The sequence below is a fragment of the Macrobrachium rosenbergii genome, chromosome 10 (genome assembly GCF_040412425.1).
Source record: "Macrobrachium rosenbergii isolate ZJJX-2024 chromosome 10, ASM4041242v1, whole genome shotgun sequence".
In the NCBI taxonomy this organism is placed as follows: domain Eukaryota; kingdom Metazoa; phylum Arthropoda; class Malacostraca; order Decapoda; family Palaemonidae; genus Macrobrachium; species Macrobrachium rosenbergii.
In genome coordinates this window covers 74512207-74532206 of record NC_089750.1, presented here as the reverse complement: position 1 = coordinate 74532206, position 20000 = coordinate 74512207, and the positions used below count along the sequence as shown (strand labels likewise).

The window sequence follows — 20000 nt, the reverse complement described above, 5'->3', positions numbered from 1 at the left end:
ACTGGTCGAGATTAAACAGTATCACTATTATTGTTTTCAGTTTATTGGGCGAAACAAAAAAAAAAAATCAATGGAAGGTATTATTTTAATACCACCGCTTATCAGCAACAAAAGAAGCTCCCACAAAACAGTAGAAAGCGATAAATGACAATGGTTCATTATTGTGGTCTTGACAAAACGCTGAAGACATTCGAGAGAAAATCAGTAGCTTACAGTTACTTACACGACTGTCTATCTGTACCAGTGGTTCTTAACCAGGGGTGTTCGCACCCCTAGGGCGTGCGAGGATGCCTATAATAATTAAAGCAAAATATATTTTTATATACGAATGTTACTTTTTCTGCAAAAAAATAAAAAATAAAAAAAATATAAATAATTTTTTTCAGCAATTCAGCGAGTGCCAGAACTGACTGCTGATTTGAAAGGGGTGCACACAGTGAAAAAGGTTAAGAACCGCTAATCGTTAGGGTTGAAAGAAGCCTACCTGAGCTCACTGCTGCAAATTTATCAAAAGAAACTCTGGAGCAACCTATTAATTTCTATTCGATTTCTGAGCAGCTATGACCTGTCAGACACAGTACTCCCAGCTGATACAATTTTCAACGGTTACCAGGGCAGTGGCAGAAGGAATTCTCCATTAACAGGAATGAATGATATAGGAATTTTATGCAAAAGTAATTCAGGCCATATTGTGAACCATACCGAATAAGATCGGAATGGGAAAACACAGTTCTGCAATGGTGGGCCAACAGATATTTTTCGATTTTAATTCGTCGACAGTTCCAGCACATCAAAGAAACTGTATCAGCTAGCATATAAAGGCTGCACACACAAACGTATGGATGTATATACAGTATATATATATATGTGTGTATATATATGATATATATACAGTACATATGTATATATACATATATATCTATATATATATAATATAATATACAGGTAGGTAGATAATTGACGCTACAGATAGACAGGTGTCTAGACAGACAGACAGACGGACATATACGTCTTTGTAATCCTGCAAACAAAAACAAAAACAAGATTCAAATTACACAAAATAAAACAACGCCTCTTCCTCCGCGAACTCATGAATAAAAGCATTTCAAATAAGAGAGAGAGAGAGAGAGAGAGAGAGAGAGAGAGAGAGAGAGAGAGAGAGAGAGAGAGAGAGAATTGGAATTGGTTCCGCTTTTAACCTTATCGTATGCTATTAGCTCGGTTCAAAATATTCACTCGACCGTTAATACTTAATAGTTACGTTCAGATCTCACCCGAGACTCCGGTTACAAAGGCTTCGGGAACTTGAATTAGCTCTTGAATACGTTAATGGCCATTTTGCAAATTTGCAGGCAATAGCTGTTCTCTTTTTATTACCTTAACATACGCACGCACACAACCACACTTATATATTATAATATATATATATATATATATATATATATATATATATATATATATATATATATAAATTATATGTATATACTGTGTATATATATATATATATATGTGTGTGTGTGTGTGTGTGTGTGTGTGTGTGTGTGTGTGTGTGTGTGTGTGTGTGTGTGTGTGTGTGTATAGCTGAGGGCGACAAGCTAAATGGCAGTGCTTTTAGATGGACTGGTCATGTGAAGAAAAATGATTGTGAAAATTAAGAGTCTTGATTTTTCAATGGAGCTACACTATTATGGGAAATTCCAGTAATACGTTCACCAATATATGTATATATATAAATACATATGTATGTATACGTATATATATATATATATATATATATATATATATGTATATATAATCATAGTGAACGTATTATTGGCATTTCCCATAACAGTATGACTCCAGGGCAAAATCATGGCAATATTCACTTCCACAATCATTCTCTCCACATGACCAATCCATCTAAAAGCACTCCCTTTAATCTTGTCACCTTCACAATTTTTTTTACTAACTTTTGTTTCTATTAGTCTTCTCTGGGCCTGCGTAAGTGACATATACCACTTACCCTTTTTTTTCAAACTTATTATAAATCTACGTCATAATAGAAACTCGACCCACAACATTCTTCTTTATTCAAATCTAAAAATGCTCATCGCCTACCAACCCTGCTATCATCTGTTTGGTTTTCTCAGTCAAACTTCTACCCTGTGGCTTTTTAAGAGTTACAATGATAATTAATATTTTTGTATAGACTGATAGATAGAATGATTTTATGAAATTTTGCAAAAAATAAAAAAAAAAATTGAATAAATTTTCCCCGAAACATTTTATGAAGTTTACCAAAAAAAAGGAACAAATAAATAAATTTTCCACAAAATATTTTATGAAGTTTCTCCCAAAAAATTAATTAATTTTCCCAAAACCTTTTAAGAAGTTAAAAAAAATAATAATTTTTCCCCAAAACATTTTATGAATTTACAAAAAAATAAAAAAATAATAATTTTCCCAAAAAACATTTTATGAAGTTTTGCAAAAAAAAATAATAATAATAATAACAAATTTTCCCAAAATTATTTTATGGGATGAAAAAAATTTCCCAAAACATTTTATGAAGTTTTGAGAAAAAAAATCCCCCAAAACATTTTATGAAGTTTTGAAAAAAAATTCCCCAAAATGCTTTATGAAGTTTAGAAAAAAAAAAAAATCTGCGTTAACGACATCCGCAGTGTTGGTGGAGATCCCCATTGATGAGGATGACCCCAGCATTGGTGATTAATGATGGTGACTAATGATGACATTGATGTCGTTAGGGTAGAGTCGCTGATGATGTTGATGACAGGCCATTGGTGTCACTTAAAGAGAAGTTATTGCCGTAATTGGCTTGTTAATTGCTGTCATTTGCTGTCGCCTGCGTAATTGATTCCTGAGATTCCGGTTGATTTGCGAGCTGTGAACTCGCCCGGAATCATCTGGTGATCAACTGAATTAACTTCTGGAATGATCTGGTGATTAACTGAATTAACTTCTGGAATGATCTGGTGACTAATTGAATTAATTTCAGAGTAATAGGTTGTCTTTCGTTTACTAAGGCAAGTCTGACAGAATAGAATAGAAATTAGAATTTAGGCCAAAGGCCAAGCGCTGGGACCTATTATGAGGTCATTCAGCGTTGAAAGGGAAATTGACAGTGATATGGTTCGAGAGGTGTAACAGGAACAAAACCTCGCAGTTAGGAAAGGGTGGAAAGTAAGATGGCAGGAAGAGAAGATGAACGGAGGTACAGTAAAAGGAGTGAAAGGGGTTGCAGATAGGGGCCTAAGGAATGGACGCGCTGCAAAGAACCTTAGGTTATGCCTACAGTGCACCGCACGAGGCGAAGACAAGTCTGATGTTTCTTGTAGAAAGGAAACTCGGGAATTCTGGTGATGATATTTCTTTTTGTAAAATGCAAATATATAAGTTATTTGAATTAGAATTTAATGAATTTTTTAAAATATAGAATAATCAATATATATATAATATATATATTTAAATTATATATAGAATATGCTGGTCACCTTCTACCAGATACGTATCTAATTGTAACAGCCACAATGCCATTCTAACTTCTCGAATTAAGAGGGCATTGTGGTTATTACAATTACATACATACATACATACATACATACATATATGTATATATATATGTATGTATGTATGTATGTACACACAATTGCGTTACAAACTAACTTACATAACTTTTTCGAAAGTTTTCTGCGGCAGACATGAGACAATTAACTGGTGAAAATCAACGCATTCAACACTTTTTAACGTTTTCCAAGTACTCCTTCTGGGCATAACATAATTTGACCTTTCTTCGACGCTTGACTTACGAAAACACTACTAAAGTGATTTATGAAGTTTTACATTTCCATAAAAAATAAGTAGAAAAAAAGTACCATGTACGCCGTTACGTCATCGCTCTTAACATTGAGAATGTCAAATGTTTATGACTGTTACAACCACCTCTCCCTCTGCCTTCCTCCTCCTACTCCTCCTTCTTCTCCTCCTCCTCCTTCTCCCCCTCCTTATTATCCTTCTCATCCTCCCTCTCCTCCTCCTCCCTCTCCACTTCCTTATCCTTCTCCTTCTCCTCCTTCTTATCCTTCTCCTCATCCTCCTCCTTATCTTTCTCCTCATCCTCCTCCTCCTCATCCTACTCCCCCTCCTCCTTACCCTTCTCCTCATCCTCCTCCTCCCCCCCACCAACTTCCGAATCTGACATCCCCTCCTCCCATAGGACCCCTTAGGCATCCTTTGGCCGCCTTTCCGAACTATCACTTTCGATTAGCATGTGCCCCATTCTGGTCTTCGCTGGTTGTTCAGAGTCCAGAGGTCCACATTATATGCTTCTTGATTTACGAACTTTAGGCTGTCACGCCAAGCACTGGGGCACTTTTGGGCAATTAGAGCTTCAGACAGTGGAAATAGGGTGTTCGAGTGGCTGGACAGCAAGACAGAAAGACCCAGAAACTAAAGGAGATGGAGTACAAGGATCTAAAGAAGTAACAGTCAGAGGTGTTGGACAGCTAGACCGAAGAAAGGAAGAGGGAATGGCGGTAAAGTAAAAGGCTAAATAGTGCATAAAGCTAACGGCCACAAGGACGCTGCAAACTCCTTTAGTAATGCCCAAGATCCATATGAAACTTCTTATATTAACCTTGTTAATGCCTACAGTCACCACGTGAGGTGCGCTGACGGCGCTACCCCCATAAGGGATATTATATTAAGCATCTTATCTCCTCCAGAACTTCCAGACAATTTTAGAGCAAGAGACCGTCTGCGATGAAAGCCAGATAGCTTTCTGGTTCTCCATATATTAGATTATAGAATTTAGGCCAAAGGCCAAGCCCTGGGACCTATGAGGTCATTCAGCACTGTAAAGGGAAACAGAGGGTAGAAATGTTTGAAAGGTGTAACAGGAGGAAAACATCGCAGTTGCACTATGAAACAAATGTTAGGAGAGGCTTGAGGAAAGTAAGATGGAAGACAGAGAATAAGAACGTAGGTACAGTAAAAAGAATGAAAGAGGCTTCAGCTAGGGACCTAAGGAACGCTGCAAAGAACCTTACGTAATGCCTACATCGCACCGCATGAGGTACACTGACGGCACTACCTTCCTACGGGGTCTGTTTCTCTATAATTTACGAATCACTAAGTGCCACCGCTACTAGATAATTTAATATAAATCAATCAGTCAATCACTGAACAACCGATGCTCTCAAGTGAACGCGAACTTAAGAGGTCAAAAAAAAAAAAACAAAAATGACCCAATACTCTAAATCAGGTCTAAATATACTTTCCCGACCGCGTCAAATTCGGAGCGACCTGACTTTTGGCAGTTTAGGAGACCAACCCTCGCCCAGGGCACAAAACAACCTTTGCCTTTCCCATTCACTTAAGATAATGGCAGGTAACGCCATACAAAGGCGGCGGAATGAGCTCGCTACACATAGAATCCGTCTGTTTTATGCCAGGGTTCACGTAATGGCGCTACTGTGGTTTTCATTTCATGTCGACACACACACAAAAAAAAAAAAAAAAAAAAAAAAAAAGTGGCCCAGTTTTCCTCAGTCATTTCTCTTTCGGATTGACCGATTGGATTTTTCGTTTCGTTTAACGTCGACAAACCTTTTTTATGTATATATATATATATATATATATATATATATATATATATATATATATATATATATATATATATATATATATATATATATATTCGATTCTATCATGCTAGCTACAAAGAACGCTTTTTTGCTTTACTTTCAAACCTCACACAAAATTTCTAAATAACAAACTCTTGGCCCACAAGCCCTCTACCTCGTCTAAATCAACTGTGACAGCTCTTGCGTCATTCAACTCCCCTTGTCTTCTATTCTCCACACTGAACAAACCTTCAAAATACTCACTCCATCGACCCAAGACTGCATTCGTTTCAGACAGAATCTCTCTATTTGTCTTCTACATGATGAGGTCCATTAGATCATTAACCCTTTCCTCCATTTACAGCCACATTTTCAACACTCCATCACCAGCTTCCATCTATCTTAATCTACCTTCAACTAAATAATCATGAGGTATACCTCCAGCTACTCTTCTTCTCACCATTACTTCCATCAACAGGCTCTTCCGCCTGATCAGCATTAATGCATAGTCTAGAAGACCTTTTATTCAACATTTCCTGCTTGCAAGGCTGACGTATAATCACAGTGCTTTGGGATGTGCACTTACGGGGGCGCGCGAGCGCGTTCAGTAAGTGGACTGGTCCCGAAGGTTTGATTTCATTTTTTAAATTGGGAAGCAGACTTGAAAGGAAAAATGGTTTCCTCATCATTATACCATGTCCGGTTACCGTCGCTAACTCGGTAAATGATGTAACTTTCCTTTTCGCGTTCTGTGGCAAGAGAGAGAGAGACCTTACCTTACAGACCTTACAATTCGTTCGGGTTGCCCCAGGTCCCTCAGTGTGAGGCGCCTTTGATGTCTACCAGAGAGTTGCTAACGCATCTTCCGGTATATTTTGCATCTTCCAGTCTTGGATGGTCTGGGATGCATCTTAGATATTTGTCGAGCTTATTCTTAAACACATCTACGCTCACTCCTGTTATGTTCCTCAGATGAGCTGGTAGCGCATTGAATAGACGCTGCATTATCGATGCTGGTGCGTGGTGGATTAATGTCCTGTGTGCTTTCCTTAATTTTCCTGGTATAGTTTTTGGCACTATTAATCTACCTCTGCTTGCTCTTTTGATAATTTTAGTTCCATGATATTTTCGGTAATTCCTTCTATCTGTTTCCATGCTTGAATTACCATGTAGCGTTCTCTTCTCCTTTCAAGACTATATAAATTTAAGAATTGTAGTCTTTCCCAGTAGTCAAGGTCCTTAACTTCTTCTATTCTAGCTGTAAATGACCTTTGTACACTCTATTTGTGCAATATCCTTTTTGTAGTGTGGGTACCATATTATATTGCAATATTCAAGTGGACTACGTACGTACGTTTTATAAAGCATAATCATGTGTTCAGCTTTTCTTGTTTTGAAGTGCCGGAACAACATTCCCATTTTTGCTTTGCACTTTGCCAATAGAATTGCTATTTGATCATTGCATAACATATTCCTATTCAACATCACACCAAGGTCTTTAACTGCTTCCTTGTTTGTGATTGTCTCATTATTAGGTCCTTTATATGCATATAGCATTCCTACTTTATCACCATAGTTCATTTATTCAAATTTATCAGAGTTAAATACCATCCTATTTATCTCTGCCCATTTATATATTTTATTTAGGTCTCTTTGTAGCGAGTTCCTATCTTCATCACAAGCAATTTCTCTACTTATTCTTGTGCCATCTGCGAAACTTCTTACTACTGAGTCCTTAACATTACTGTCTATGTCTGCAATCATAATCACAAACAGCAATGCAGCTAACACCGTACCCTGTGGTACACCGGATATTACCGTAGCTTCATCCGATTTCTCATCGTTTGCAATCACTATCTGTTTTCTGTTTTGCAAAAATTCTTTTATCCATCTTCCTACTTTGTCAACAATGTTATGTTTTCTAATTTTTTTCGCTAATATATTATGATCTACCTTGTCAAAAGCTTTTGCAAAGTCTAGGTAAACCACATCTGTATCTTTTTCATTTATCATATTTTTATATATGCTTTCATGGTGGACTAACAGTTGGGTTTGTGTACTTTTTCCGGGTACAAAACCATGTTGTCCTATATTGAACAATCTATTTTTCATTAAATGTTTCATTATATTTTTTTATTACCCTTTCATATACTTTCATAATATGAGATGTCAGACTCACAGGCCTATAATTACTTGCCTCTAGTCTTGAACCACTTTTGAAAGTAGGAGTAATATATGCTAATTTATGCTCGTCATAAATCTTGCCTGTATCTATACTTTGTCTTAATAATATTGCTATGGCTTTGCGATTGAATGAACCACTTTCTTTAACAATATGACAGGTACTCCATCTGGTCCTGCTGCTGATCCATTTTTAATTTCATTAATAGCCTGCACAATATCGGCTTCTGTAATATCTATATCTGATAAGTATTCAGTATTTTCATCTCTTATTTCTGTATCATTATCTTCATTTTCAATTCTAGGTGTAAATTCACTCTTATATCTTTCTGCTAATATGTTACATATTTCCTTTTTCATTCGTTAATCGCCCTTCAATTCTTAGAGGGCCTATTTCTACTCTTATTTTATTCATCTTTTTGCATATGAATAAAAATTTTAGGGTTTTGCTTGATATTTTGTAGTGTCATTTCTTCTAGGTTCCCTTTTTTCATTTTCTTTTGATTGTATAATCTTTTGTTCTGCATTTTCTATCTTACTTTTAGTTCCATCACTTTCCATGCATTCTTTTCTTTTGCAAGAGCTTTTTCCACTTTCTAATTTTCTGGAACAAGATCCTTCTGTCTCTTGGAATTCGTGACTGATGATTACTTTTTCTTCGGTATATATTTTTCCACTATTTCCTCTAATATTTTATATAATATATCGGTATTTACCTGTATATCATCACTTACAAATATATTTTCCCATTCTTTGTTTAATTCTTCATTTATTTTTGACCAATTTATATTCTTACTATAGAAATTGTATTTTCCATATCCTTCCCATTTTTTCGTTTCTTGCTTTTCTCTGTTTTCATATGTTCTGGAACGGACTGTTAGTTCTATGACATTATGGTCCGAAATACTCGTGTTATATACTATTATTTCTTTAACATAGTTCACCTCGTTCACAAATACTAGATCTAAAAATATTATCCTTTCTTGTTGGTAGGTGATTTATTTGCTGAATGTTATGTTCTAGTAGCATATCTAATAGCTTTTCAAATTGCCTCTTATCTTCTGCACTACTATTGCTCTCTTTTTTATATGTATAAATACAACCACAGTTCCTATTCGTTCTTTCCATTCTACAAAAGGAAAGTTAAAGTCTCCAGTTAGGAGTATAGTCCAGTCCTTGTGATTTCTACATATTTCATCCAATTTTTCAATTATTATGTCAAACTCTTTTAGTATTAGGGGTCTATATATTACAATGTTCACTAATTTTTCATATTCAAATTCTACCGCTATTAATTCACATTCTGTGTCACTATATTTCTCACAGATTTTTCCTTGATTGGCATCTCTCCCATATATCATGGTTCCCCCTTGATTTCTATTTTTTCTATCTGATCTATAAGTTTGGAAACCCTTTATCTGGTCATCATTACCAGTCTCTTGGGAATACCAGGTTTCACTTATATTCAAAATTTCTATTTTTTCATTTTGGGTTAGTTCTTCTAAGAACTCTATCTTTCTTTTGAGTTACTGAAACTAAACCCTGCGCGTTCATCACTATGATGGTTTGCGTATTATCTCCATAATCTAATATGGGTAATAATAAGGATTTTCCCATGTCTCTTTCCTGTTCTGATATGTTGATCTTTTTCATTTCCAGAAATTCGTACATTAAAAATCCAACTTTTCCATTATACTTGTTCTTCCAGCTTCATATTTATTCACTTTGTGCATAAACCTGCACTTATCTCCATATCTGCACCATCCCCTTAGCATCATAGATACATTGCTTGTTCCTTGTGCTATATCTAGGTGCTGATGGCTCATATCGTGGTGCTGACATTTCATAATGTGTTGTTGGCTTGTTTTTTGCCTTCATCACATGATCTTTGTTCTTTTCTTTATTTGTTTCATTTTTTACCTTGATTTTTTATATGTATTTGATTTTGATTTTGGTTTTTCATGGCTACAGGATGCATGTACCTACATTTCTTATTAAACCTACATCCATTTCCTTCTTTCCATTTTCTACATATTTTTGGATGTAGATAGCTGCATTCCTCTTCATAGCCATCTAGATATGCACATTTGCCATATATCTCATAACTGTGACATATCTTGGGATGTTTGTAATAACATCTTTCACCAAACCTGCAATTCCCTCTTTTCAAAAGGGTGCATACTGTGTCTTTCTTTTTTTTTTTTCTTGTTCTTTCCCATCAGTATGGAGATCCGGGTACAACCTCTTTGGGATTTTATTTTGATTTATCATGTCATAATTTATTTCTTCATAAGTATGTTGCTGTATTGCCTCATATGTAGAATCTATGAGTTTCTCTGCATCCATACTATTATCCTGTTCTTTGTTTTCATTAATCTTTTCTCTCTTCAGTCTTATTTTCTTCTATTTTCTATTTTCCTCTTCTTCCTCTTCTTCATCCTCTTCATCTTCTTCATCCTCCACAATCTGTACATTAAGTCTTGATTTAATGACCTTGTCTATCCATACTAGACATGTTGAGCAAAATATTTTTGTGTCCTTATTTCTATTTTGCTCAACTTCAGCACATGAAGGGTGTGTCGGTAATAGCAAGCATAGCATTTCCTAATCAGGTTTTGTGGATTTACAATGCTATACCACACTCTACATAGTTTACATGCTTTAGGCATCCGTTTGCCTATTGCATCAATCAATATATTCACTAATTCCACCGTACTTATTTTCTTTGATGGAATGTGTTGATTTTTGTAGAGAGAGAGAGAGAGAGAGAGAGAGGCTTAGTCTTCCCTGGTATATTTTTCTGTCGTATATTCTTCCGCTATATATTTTCCAGTGGACGAGACTGGTATTTACTAAAATTGAAAAAAATTAAAATAGACCATTACTGTAACTCAGCACCGCAACTACATATCACAATTTTGTGTCCAGTAAAGTTAAGGAAAATTTTTACTGTTTGTATGATGACGTTATGGCAGTAAGGCTTCCATCGGCCTTGCAAACATTTTCAATGAAATGATCTTATGATTATCCACTGCACACGTTCACAAATGTATTAATCATAGTAGCCCAGTGGTTAGGACGCTCACTTCACCAGAAGGACAATCGGGTTCGAATCCTGACCAAAGAGAAGAAAAACAAGAGGGCTAACAACACCATCTCAAAATAGTTGCTGAGAACGGGGAGGTTTATGCATATGCATGTATGTGTGTATGTATGTATGTATGTGTGTATATATATATAATATATATATATATACATTTATAAATACAGTATACATGAAATATATATATATATATATATATATATATATATACATACACACACACATACAGCCACACAATCGAGAACCACCACCTTGCACTATACCGTGTGAAGCAAAGGCTGGAATCACGCAATAACATTATCATATAAGTGGCTACTTCCTCACACTACACATGAGAGAGCGTACAACACCATGATGATTCTGACACACCGGTTAAGCCACAAGACGCCGCCAAAAGGTCATTGCCTTGTAGGTCATAAAAGAGTCCACATGTCATATAATTCAGGTTCTGAAGGAAAGATCGAGCGCTTCTCGTCGGCGTCCCCCAGGGAGAGGCACTTGGCTCTCACAGACAGGAGTTGGTATACAGAAGCTTAGCGCTTGTGGAGATGATATTATTATAATTTTTGTGTGTGTAATAAAACTCCACAATAATATAGTAAACTATATTACTAGGTAAAATACAGAACCAAAGGCTTTCGAACACCTGACCGTCTGATCTTCGTTCAAGTGTTCCAACTTCAACACACTAGTAACACGCCCATATGGATTTTTATCATTAACTGTTTTTGAGATTGAATTTCTTTATTATTATTATTATAAAGTCACCATGATGATTTCAGCTGCATTTATTTTATGAAGACTTTCACTTATTGCGGACTTCTCTTCCGGCACCTTAATTTGTCATTTCATGGGGAAAAGTCAAAATCTGGATTCTGCTTTCAAGACGCCGCTCTTAAAATAAGGCTCATTGCCTTATAAGGTCATAAAGAGTCCACTGCTTTAAACCCAAATTTCTGTCATATGGGAGAATTCATCCCGTAACTCGAATGCGTGATGTCATGAAGGAAAGAGTCTAAGAGCTGCGGATGAATGATGTCATTATCTACTCTTTCTGTCGTAGAAAAATTGTCCGAAGGGCGCCTCGAGTAATCTCAGGGTTGTCGTTTTAAGGTATTCGTTGGATTTGGTGGGTGTTCTGCAACATTCTTCTTAAATTCGTGGGTAGGAGCGATGCCTGCGTATTGGTTTCTCTCAGAAGCTTAGCGCGCAAACCTTGTGGAGACTGATATTCCAAATATAATAAAAATATAATTTTTGTGTAATGGTTCATGAAGCAAAACCCTCCTGGGCGTGGCAGGAGAAAACGATCGTCTTAATCCACAACAAATGACCAATATTCTTCATCACCAGATCACGGGTGCGACAAATAATAAATTTATAATAAACCGCCTAGGTAAAAAGAAATAAACCAATAAAAATAAATGGCTTTCAAGACGACGAAAACCTCAATTAATCTAAATGTCCCCCTGATGATAATGCCAATCCCACGACCAAGAAAGTCAATAATGACATCATTCATCCGCAGCCCAATAGCAGCGTGATGAGGAACATCACGTTCAAGTGTTCGAAAGTCGAAGCTCATCGTATTACGCAGAAATTTCTGTTTTTCGTTGTAATTCCCATCCAAATTTTGAAGCCTCTTGGACTAAATAAATCTGCCAAACATGAGAATTGTGCGTCGCGCAATAATTTTTAAAAAATAGAATATATAAAAACATTAATTTTGACTTTTTGAAATGATAAATACGGCAAGTGACGTTAACGCATTTCTCCGCAATAAGGAAAATAGAAAGGGGCAAAATAAATAAATTATACCCGGGAATTATTATTAATATTATTATTATTATTATTATTCAGAAGATTAACTCTATTCATTTGGAACAATCCCACCAAAGAGGCCAGTGACATGAAATTCAAGCTTCCAGAGAATATTATGGTGCTCATTAGAAATAAGTAACAGAAGGTAATAGGAGATACAGATTATTATTATTATTACTATTATTATTATTATTCAGCAGATGAACCCTATTTATATGGAGCAAGCCCACCAGAGGGGCCACTGACATGAAATTCAAGCTTCCAAAAAGTATCTTATTCATTTAGATATAAGTAACAGAAGAAATACAGAAAAACGAGATCACTCATCAAAAAGACAAAAATATACTAAATAAATTTCATAAATAAATAGTTAAAAATTTAAACAAACTACTAAAAGACAAGGAGAACTGTATTAGTGTAGTAATGCATTGCATCTTCGCTTGAGCTTCTGAAGTTCCAATTGCACAACATCCTCAGTCAGGCAGACTGTTCCACAGTCCAACGGTGTGAGGCATAAAGGACCTCTGGAAATTTAAGGACCTCTGGAACTTTTGAGAAGTTCAACAGCGAGGCATATTTTCTGCATATTGGTGTAAAGACCGGAGCTACTCTATAAGGTTATGGAGCACATGAACAGCAGACATAACTAAATGCATTTACTGAAACTACTGTGTAATGACGTTGGTAATTCTAAACTGATGAGACTTTTGTAATTTACGAAGATGCAGGCCAGTGTAAAGCGAAACCCTAGATAGGCTGCCTTCCAAACCGTTCTCGTAAGAGAGAGAGAGAGAGAGAGAGAGAGAGAGAGAGAGAGAGAGAGAGAAGGATCCAACTGACTCCTTGTATACAGACTTGCCTGTTACCAACTTTAGTTCTTGATACGAATATCAAATGCTCGATCTAAAGACGCATATAATTATATAAACAAAGCCTGCATACGCACAATAAATACGTGGCTAATGATAACATACATACATACATACATACGCACAATAAATACGTGGCTAATGATAACATACATACATACATACGCACAATAAATACGTGGCTAATGATAACATACATACATACACACATATATATATCATATAAATATTTATGTATAATATATATAAAGATAAGTATATATACATATAAACTACTAGCAAATAAGTAAATTTACCATACATAAGCTTGCGTAAATAATACAGATTTAAGACAGAATTAAAAGAAAAACAAAAATTCCTGCCTGCAGATTCAGAGATAACAAGGACATCAAACGACCGCGCGGGTAATCCATCCCCAACAAACTGGGAGAGGAGAAAGAGAGAGAGAGAGAGAGAGAGAGAGAGAGAGAGAGAGAGACCACACCCCCCCCCCAAAAGCTATAAAAGTGAAAACGGCAGTATGTCACCGAACATTACGAGTCCCATAACAACGGCAGACGCGGTCGAAATGAATTCGGGGCGCGGATGTGGTTCCCGAATCTGATGCCGAATTTGTACCCGAACGAGGGCACTTGATATTCATTCGGGATTAAGGGTTAAAACTAACCTCTTTGTTGTCTGTGAGACTCTGCAGGAAATGATTAATCTCTGTTAATACATTTTAGAGACTTGCAATGACTTATCATTACAAAGTCTATTAAAAAGGAGGAAGTATAACGCACCGTCGGCGATAGAAGACTGGCAATTATTATTAGTAGTAATATTATTATTATTATTATTCAGAAGATGACCCTATTTATATAGAACAAGCCCATCGCAGGAGCCACTGACTCGAAATTCAAGCTTGCAAAGAATATGGTGCTAATAAAAAAAAAATTTCAAGGTACAGAAATCTAGGCTAAAAAGAAAAATGTAAAAATATAAACGTATGAAAATATATTCTATTAGCACAGTAACTCAGGCGATCTTTCATTGTTCCATGAATGTATAAAATCTCTTTTATGAGACATAGATACTTTAATCTATAGTAGAATGGTTGTGTTGTTCACAGCATTGACGAACGATTGCAATATGACAGTTGGCTTAACGGCCTATGATGGAAACCAACCGATTAAATTAATTCATCGTAAACCGTTCTTGATTAATGGAATATAGAATTTAGGCCAGGGGCCAGGCGCTGTGACCTAAGAGGTCATTCAGCACCGAAACGGAAATTGAGAGCGAAAGGTTTGAAAGGTGCAACAGGAGGAAAACCTCAAAGCAGTTGCACTTTGAATCAATTGTTAGGAGAGGGTGGATGAAATGTGTACGATGGAGGCAAAGAGAATCAATTGTTAGGAATGGAGGTACGATGGAGGAAAGGAATATGAATGGAGGTAATAAAAGGAATGAAACGGGGTGTAGCCAGGGGTCTAAGGAAGGGACGCTGCAAAGAACTCAAGTAATGTTACAGTGCACCGCGTGAGGGGATAATTGGGCTGTATATCAGTCAGTGACTTTCGACCGTGGATGTTAAATAGATGGCTAACTTGCCACTTGGAAAGAATGATTCTTAGAACAATTTTCCCTTGATGGATCTCATGTCATCTGCCCTGGGGATTTTGGGGGAGGGGGGGGGAGTGGGTGAGTGGTATGCCATATCAAGACCTAGGGGTCTCTAGTCGCTTGTCTGTTATTTTGACGAAGAAAAAATCTTTATGTACTAGGAAGACATCATGTAATGTCAGGGAAAGTCAGTGGAATCTCAGTGATCTCTGGATATATAGTATATATATATATATATATCTTATATATATATATATATATATATATATATATATATATATATATATATACATATACACACACACATGTGCATGCGTGTGTAGATATATATGTGTAATGTGTACTTGTGGGAGCAGAAAGAGCTGGAGGTATATCTGATCATTACCAAACTGAAGCAAAAGTGAAAAGAAGATATAGTTTTAGTTTGATAAGAAGGATTCAGAGTGGGTATATAAATGCATTTAAGCAAGCGAGTTAATATGAAAGTAGTTTCATATGAAGGATTCGGAATGAGATTATAAATGTAATTAAGCAAATGAATTTGACATGAAAGGAGTGAGATACCTCATACGGACGGAGATGCATGAAAAATGGGATTAGGTTAAAGAGACGCAGTGGAGGGCATTGAGAATACAGGAGTAACTGAGACAAATCTCAGTAAATGAAATGTTACTCCGTGCAGAAATCAGCAGTTTACTGCTATGTATGCATCGAGTTATAATTGTCACTGAATATCAAAAAAGAATTATTTTCAGTGTCCCTATAAGACAGTTACAGCAGAAACAGAATTTTAAGACAATTACAGCAGAAACAGGATTTTAAGACAGTTACAGCAGAAACGGAATTTTAAGACAGTTACAGCAAAAACCGAATTTTAAGACAGTTACAGCAGAAACAGGATTTTAAGACTTACAGCAGAAACCGAATTTTAAGACAGTTACAGCTGAAACAGAATTTTAAGACAGTTACAGCAGAAACAGAATTTTAAGGCTGTTACAGCAGAAACAGAATTTTAAGACAGTTACAGCAGAAACAGAATTTTAAGACAGTTACTGTAATAACAGAATTTTAAGACAGTTACAGCAGAAACAGAATTTTAAGACAGTTACAGCAGAAACAGAATTTTAAGACAGTTACAGCAGAAACAGAATTTTAAGGCAGTTACAGCAGAAACAGAATTTTAAGACGGTTACAGCAGAAACTGAATTTTAAGACAGTTACAGCAGAAACGGAATTTTCCAAAATTTTGCGATTTTGACCTAAATGGGACTTAGACACGCAACCCATCATGGTGAGAAAACTCAAGGTGTAAGGTACCTCCTGAAGAGGAGGAGTAAAAAAAAAAAAAAAAAAAAAAAAAACACCCAAAAACACACACACGCAGAATGGACTGCTTTCCAATTTCTTTTATCGGCATATCTCGAGCTGAATTAGAGTGTACCAGGATCAAGAGATTTCCCGTCTGACTAAAGTTCAGGCATCATTATTATCAATAATAATTATTGTTCTCTGGACGAGATACAAAGGATAATACGATAAGAGCATGGCGCATGCGCATTGCGTCAGGGATTCTAAAATGTTAACTTATTTCGTGATCAATATCACAGTTGAAGAAGCAATTTATGCTACTATTGTTAACATTTATTATTAACTTTCTTTTTGGTAACAGTTGCACAAATAATTTATCTTACTGTTATTAACATTTACCATTAACTTTCTTTTTTTAGTAACAGTTGCAGGGGTAATTTATCTTATTGATATTAACATTTATCATTAACTTACTTTCTTTTTTTAGTAACACTTGAATAAGTAATTTATCTTACTGTTATTAACATTCATCATTAACTTACTTTTTAGTAACAGTTGCATAAGTAATTTATCTTACTGTTATTAACATTTATCATTAACTTATTAGTAACAATTGCAGAAGTAATTTATCTTACTATGATTAACATTTGTCATTAACTTAATTTTTTTTAGTAACAATTGCAGAAGTAATTTATCTCACTATTATTAACATTTATTATCAACTTACTTCTCTCTCTAGTTGCAGATGTATTTTATCTTACTATCAAGAACATTTATCATTAACTTACATTCTTTTTGTATTAACAGTTGCAGAAGTAATTTATCTTACTGTTATTAACATTTACCATTAACTTACTTTCTTTTTAACTGATTTATCTATACTGTTAATACCATTTATCATTAACTTACTTTCTTAAGTAATTTATCTTACTGTTATTAACATTTACCATTAATTACTTTTTTTACGTAATTTATCTTACCGTTATTAACATTTATCATTAACTTAATTTATTTGTAAGTAATTTATCTTACTGTTATTAACACTTATCATCAACTTACTTTATTTTTAAGCAATTTATCTTACTGTTATTAACATTTATCATTAACTTAATTTATTTTTAAGTAATTTATCTTACTGTTATTAACACTTATCATTACCTTACTTTATTTTTACTGCTGTTTCCGACCGGACCACGAAAGTAGGCAGACAGCAGACTTTTTTTTTTTTTTTTTTTTTTTACTTAGACGTTGAAGACAGTACTTCGAAATGACATTTGAGAGAACAACTGATCTTTAGTCGGAGATAATCCCCACCTGAATTCAGCTGATTCATCCTTTGCGTTTGCGAAGAGATGGGTATGAATTAACCATTCTCTTTTTTTCTTCTTTCTAGTTTTTTGTTTATCTAATCTTCGCTGTGACCTAGTGTTCCCAATAAGGTGGTGTTCGTGATGCTTGACTTTTTATCTGATGTTATAAAGGTTTCTTTTATTTTGTTTCATTTAATTTAGTTTGTATATATATATATATATATATATATATATATATATATATATATTATATACATATATATATTATTACACACAGACACATATATACACATATATATACATATTTATATAAATGTATATATATATATATATATATATAAAATATATATATATATATATATATATATACATATATAAATAAATTTCTGATATACACATTAGATATAACCCAGGTCTTTCAAATTGAAAGATTAGACTGCTGCCAACCAAGATCTGGGTTCGACCTGATGTGGGTCAGAAATTTATTTCTGTTCCACACGTGATTGTGTGTTGATTAATTTTATATATATATATATATATATATATATATATATATATATATATATATATATATATATATATATATATATATATATATGTATAATGTATGTATATCATTTAAGCCATACTGTAATAAAAGTACAATTCAACTTTCCAGTTAATTTTTTGCATATATATAATTTATGCATTTAATATGTTATCACTCATTCTTGATTTGCATGTGTCATTTTTTTCACAATTACAGTTCAGGATGATCTCGTGCATCGGGGGAGAGAGAGAGAGAGAGAGAGAGAGAGAGAGAGAGAGAGAGAGAGAGAGAGAGAGAGAGAGAGAGAGAATTTTCTCATGAGATAATGAAATGGTCAAAATCTGATTTGAAGGCAGCATGAAGAAACTAGACACTAACTTCCGGAAGGATTAAGAGAGAGAGAGAAAGAGAGAAATTTCTCATAAGATAATGAAATCAAAAAAAAATGACTTGAAGGCAGCATGAAGAAACTAGACACGCAAGGAGGAAGAGAGAGAGAGAGAGAGAGAGAGAGAGAGAGAGAGAGAGAGAGAGAGAGAGAGAGAGAGAGAGAGAGAGAGAGAATTTTCTTAAGAAATAATAAAATTGTATAAAATTGAAGGCACACGAAGGAACTAGACACTAAAACAAAGGAAAGGAGAAGATGAGAGAGAGAGAGAGAGAAGAAGAGAGAGAGAGAGAGAGAGAGAGAGAGAGAGAGAGAGAGAGAGAGAATCCTAGTCAGCGCAAGTTCTGGCAATAAAAGCGAGATGCACAAAGGAGAAAGTTTCGATCTGTAAAACAAAGGAAATTAAGATGTCGGTACAAAGAATGCAGAGAGAGAGAGAGAGAGAGAGAGAGAGAGAGAGAGAGAGAGAGAGAGAGAGAGAGAGAGAGAGAGAAATCAAATTTATGGTGATATTTAAAGTATAAAGCTAATTTGTCGAAAGATAAGCATGAGAGAGAGAGAGAGAGAGAGAGAGAGAGAGAGAGAGAGAACAATAATAAAGATTATAAAGATACCTAAATTAAGATATAAAGCCAATTTTACTTAAGACATGTATGAAAATGGTCATGCATAGATTCAAATTATACCTAAATGAATTCATATGCATGCTATATATTTGAGGATATTTGCATAATTATTATGCATTTAAGTATGCAATTATTATGCATTTAAGTATGCAATTATTATGCATTTAAGCATTCAATTATTATGCCTTTAAGTATGCAATTATTATGTATTTAAGTATGCAATTATTATGCATTTAAGTATGCAATCATTATGCATTTAAGCACGCAATTATTATATATTTAAGTATGCAATTATTATGCATTTAAGTATGCAGTCATTAGGCATTTAAGTATGCAATCATTATGCATTTACGTATGCAATCATTATGCATTTAAGTATGCAATTATTATGCATCTAAGTATGCAATCATTATGCATTTAAGTATGCAATCATTATGCATTTAAGCATGCAATTATTATGCATTTAAGTATGCAATTATTATGCATTTAAGTATGTATGCACAAGAGAAAACGGAGAGTTATTCAAGAAAGAATAAGAGGCAAATGAAACAATCTGAAAGGACACCAGTAAATAAATAAATAAAATTAATAAAAAAAAATGAATAAAAAATAAAATTATTAAACGAAGGAATAACT

General features: G+C 34.7%; 2 protein-coding genes across 3 annotated transcripts in view; one reads left to right on the top strand and one right to left on the bottom strand.

Annotated features, from left to right (window-relative positions):
- The window catches only part of LOC136842887 (beta-1,4-glucuronyltransferase 1-like), a 285173-nt gene that overhangs the window by 166118 nt on the left and 99055 nt on the right, over nucleotides 1-20000 (bottom strand). The window lies entirely within an intron of this gene.
- Nucleotides 11338-20000, top strand: part of LOC136842391 (golgin subfamily A member 6-like protein 25) — a 28763-nt gene continuing 20100 nt past the window's right edge. Inside the window, exon 1 of the mRNA XM_067109647.1 lies at nucleotides 11338-11425. Within this exon, the coding sequence (XP_066965748.1) occupies nucleotides 11338-11425 (88 nt within the window). The remainder of the gene's footprint in view (nucleotides 11426-20000) is intronic.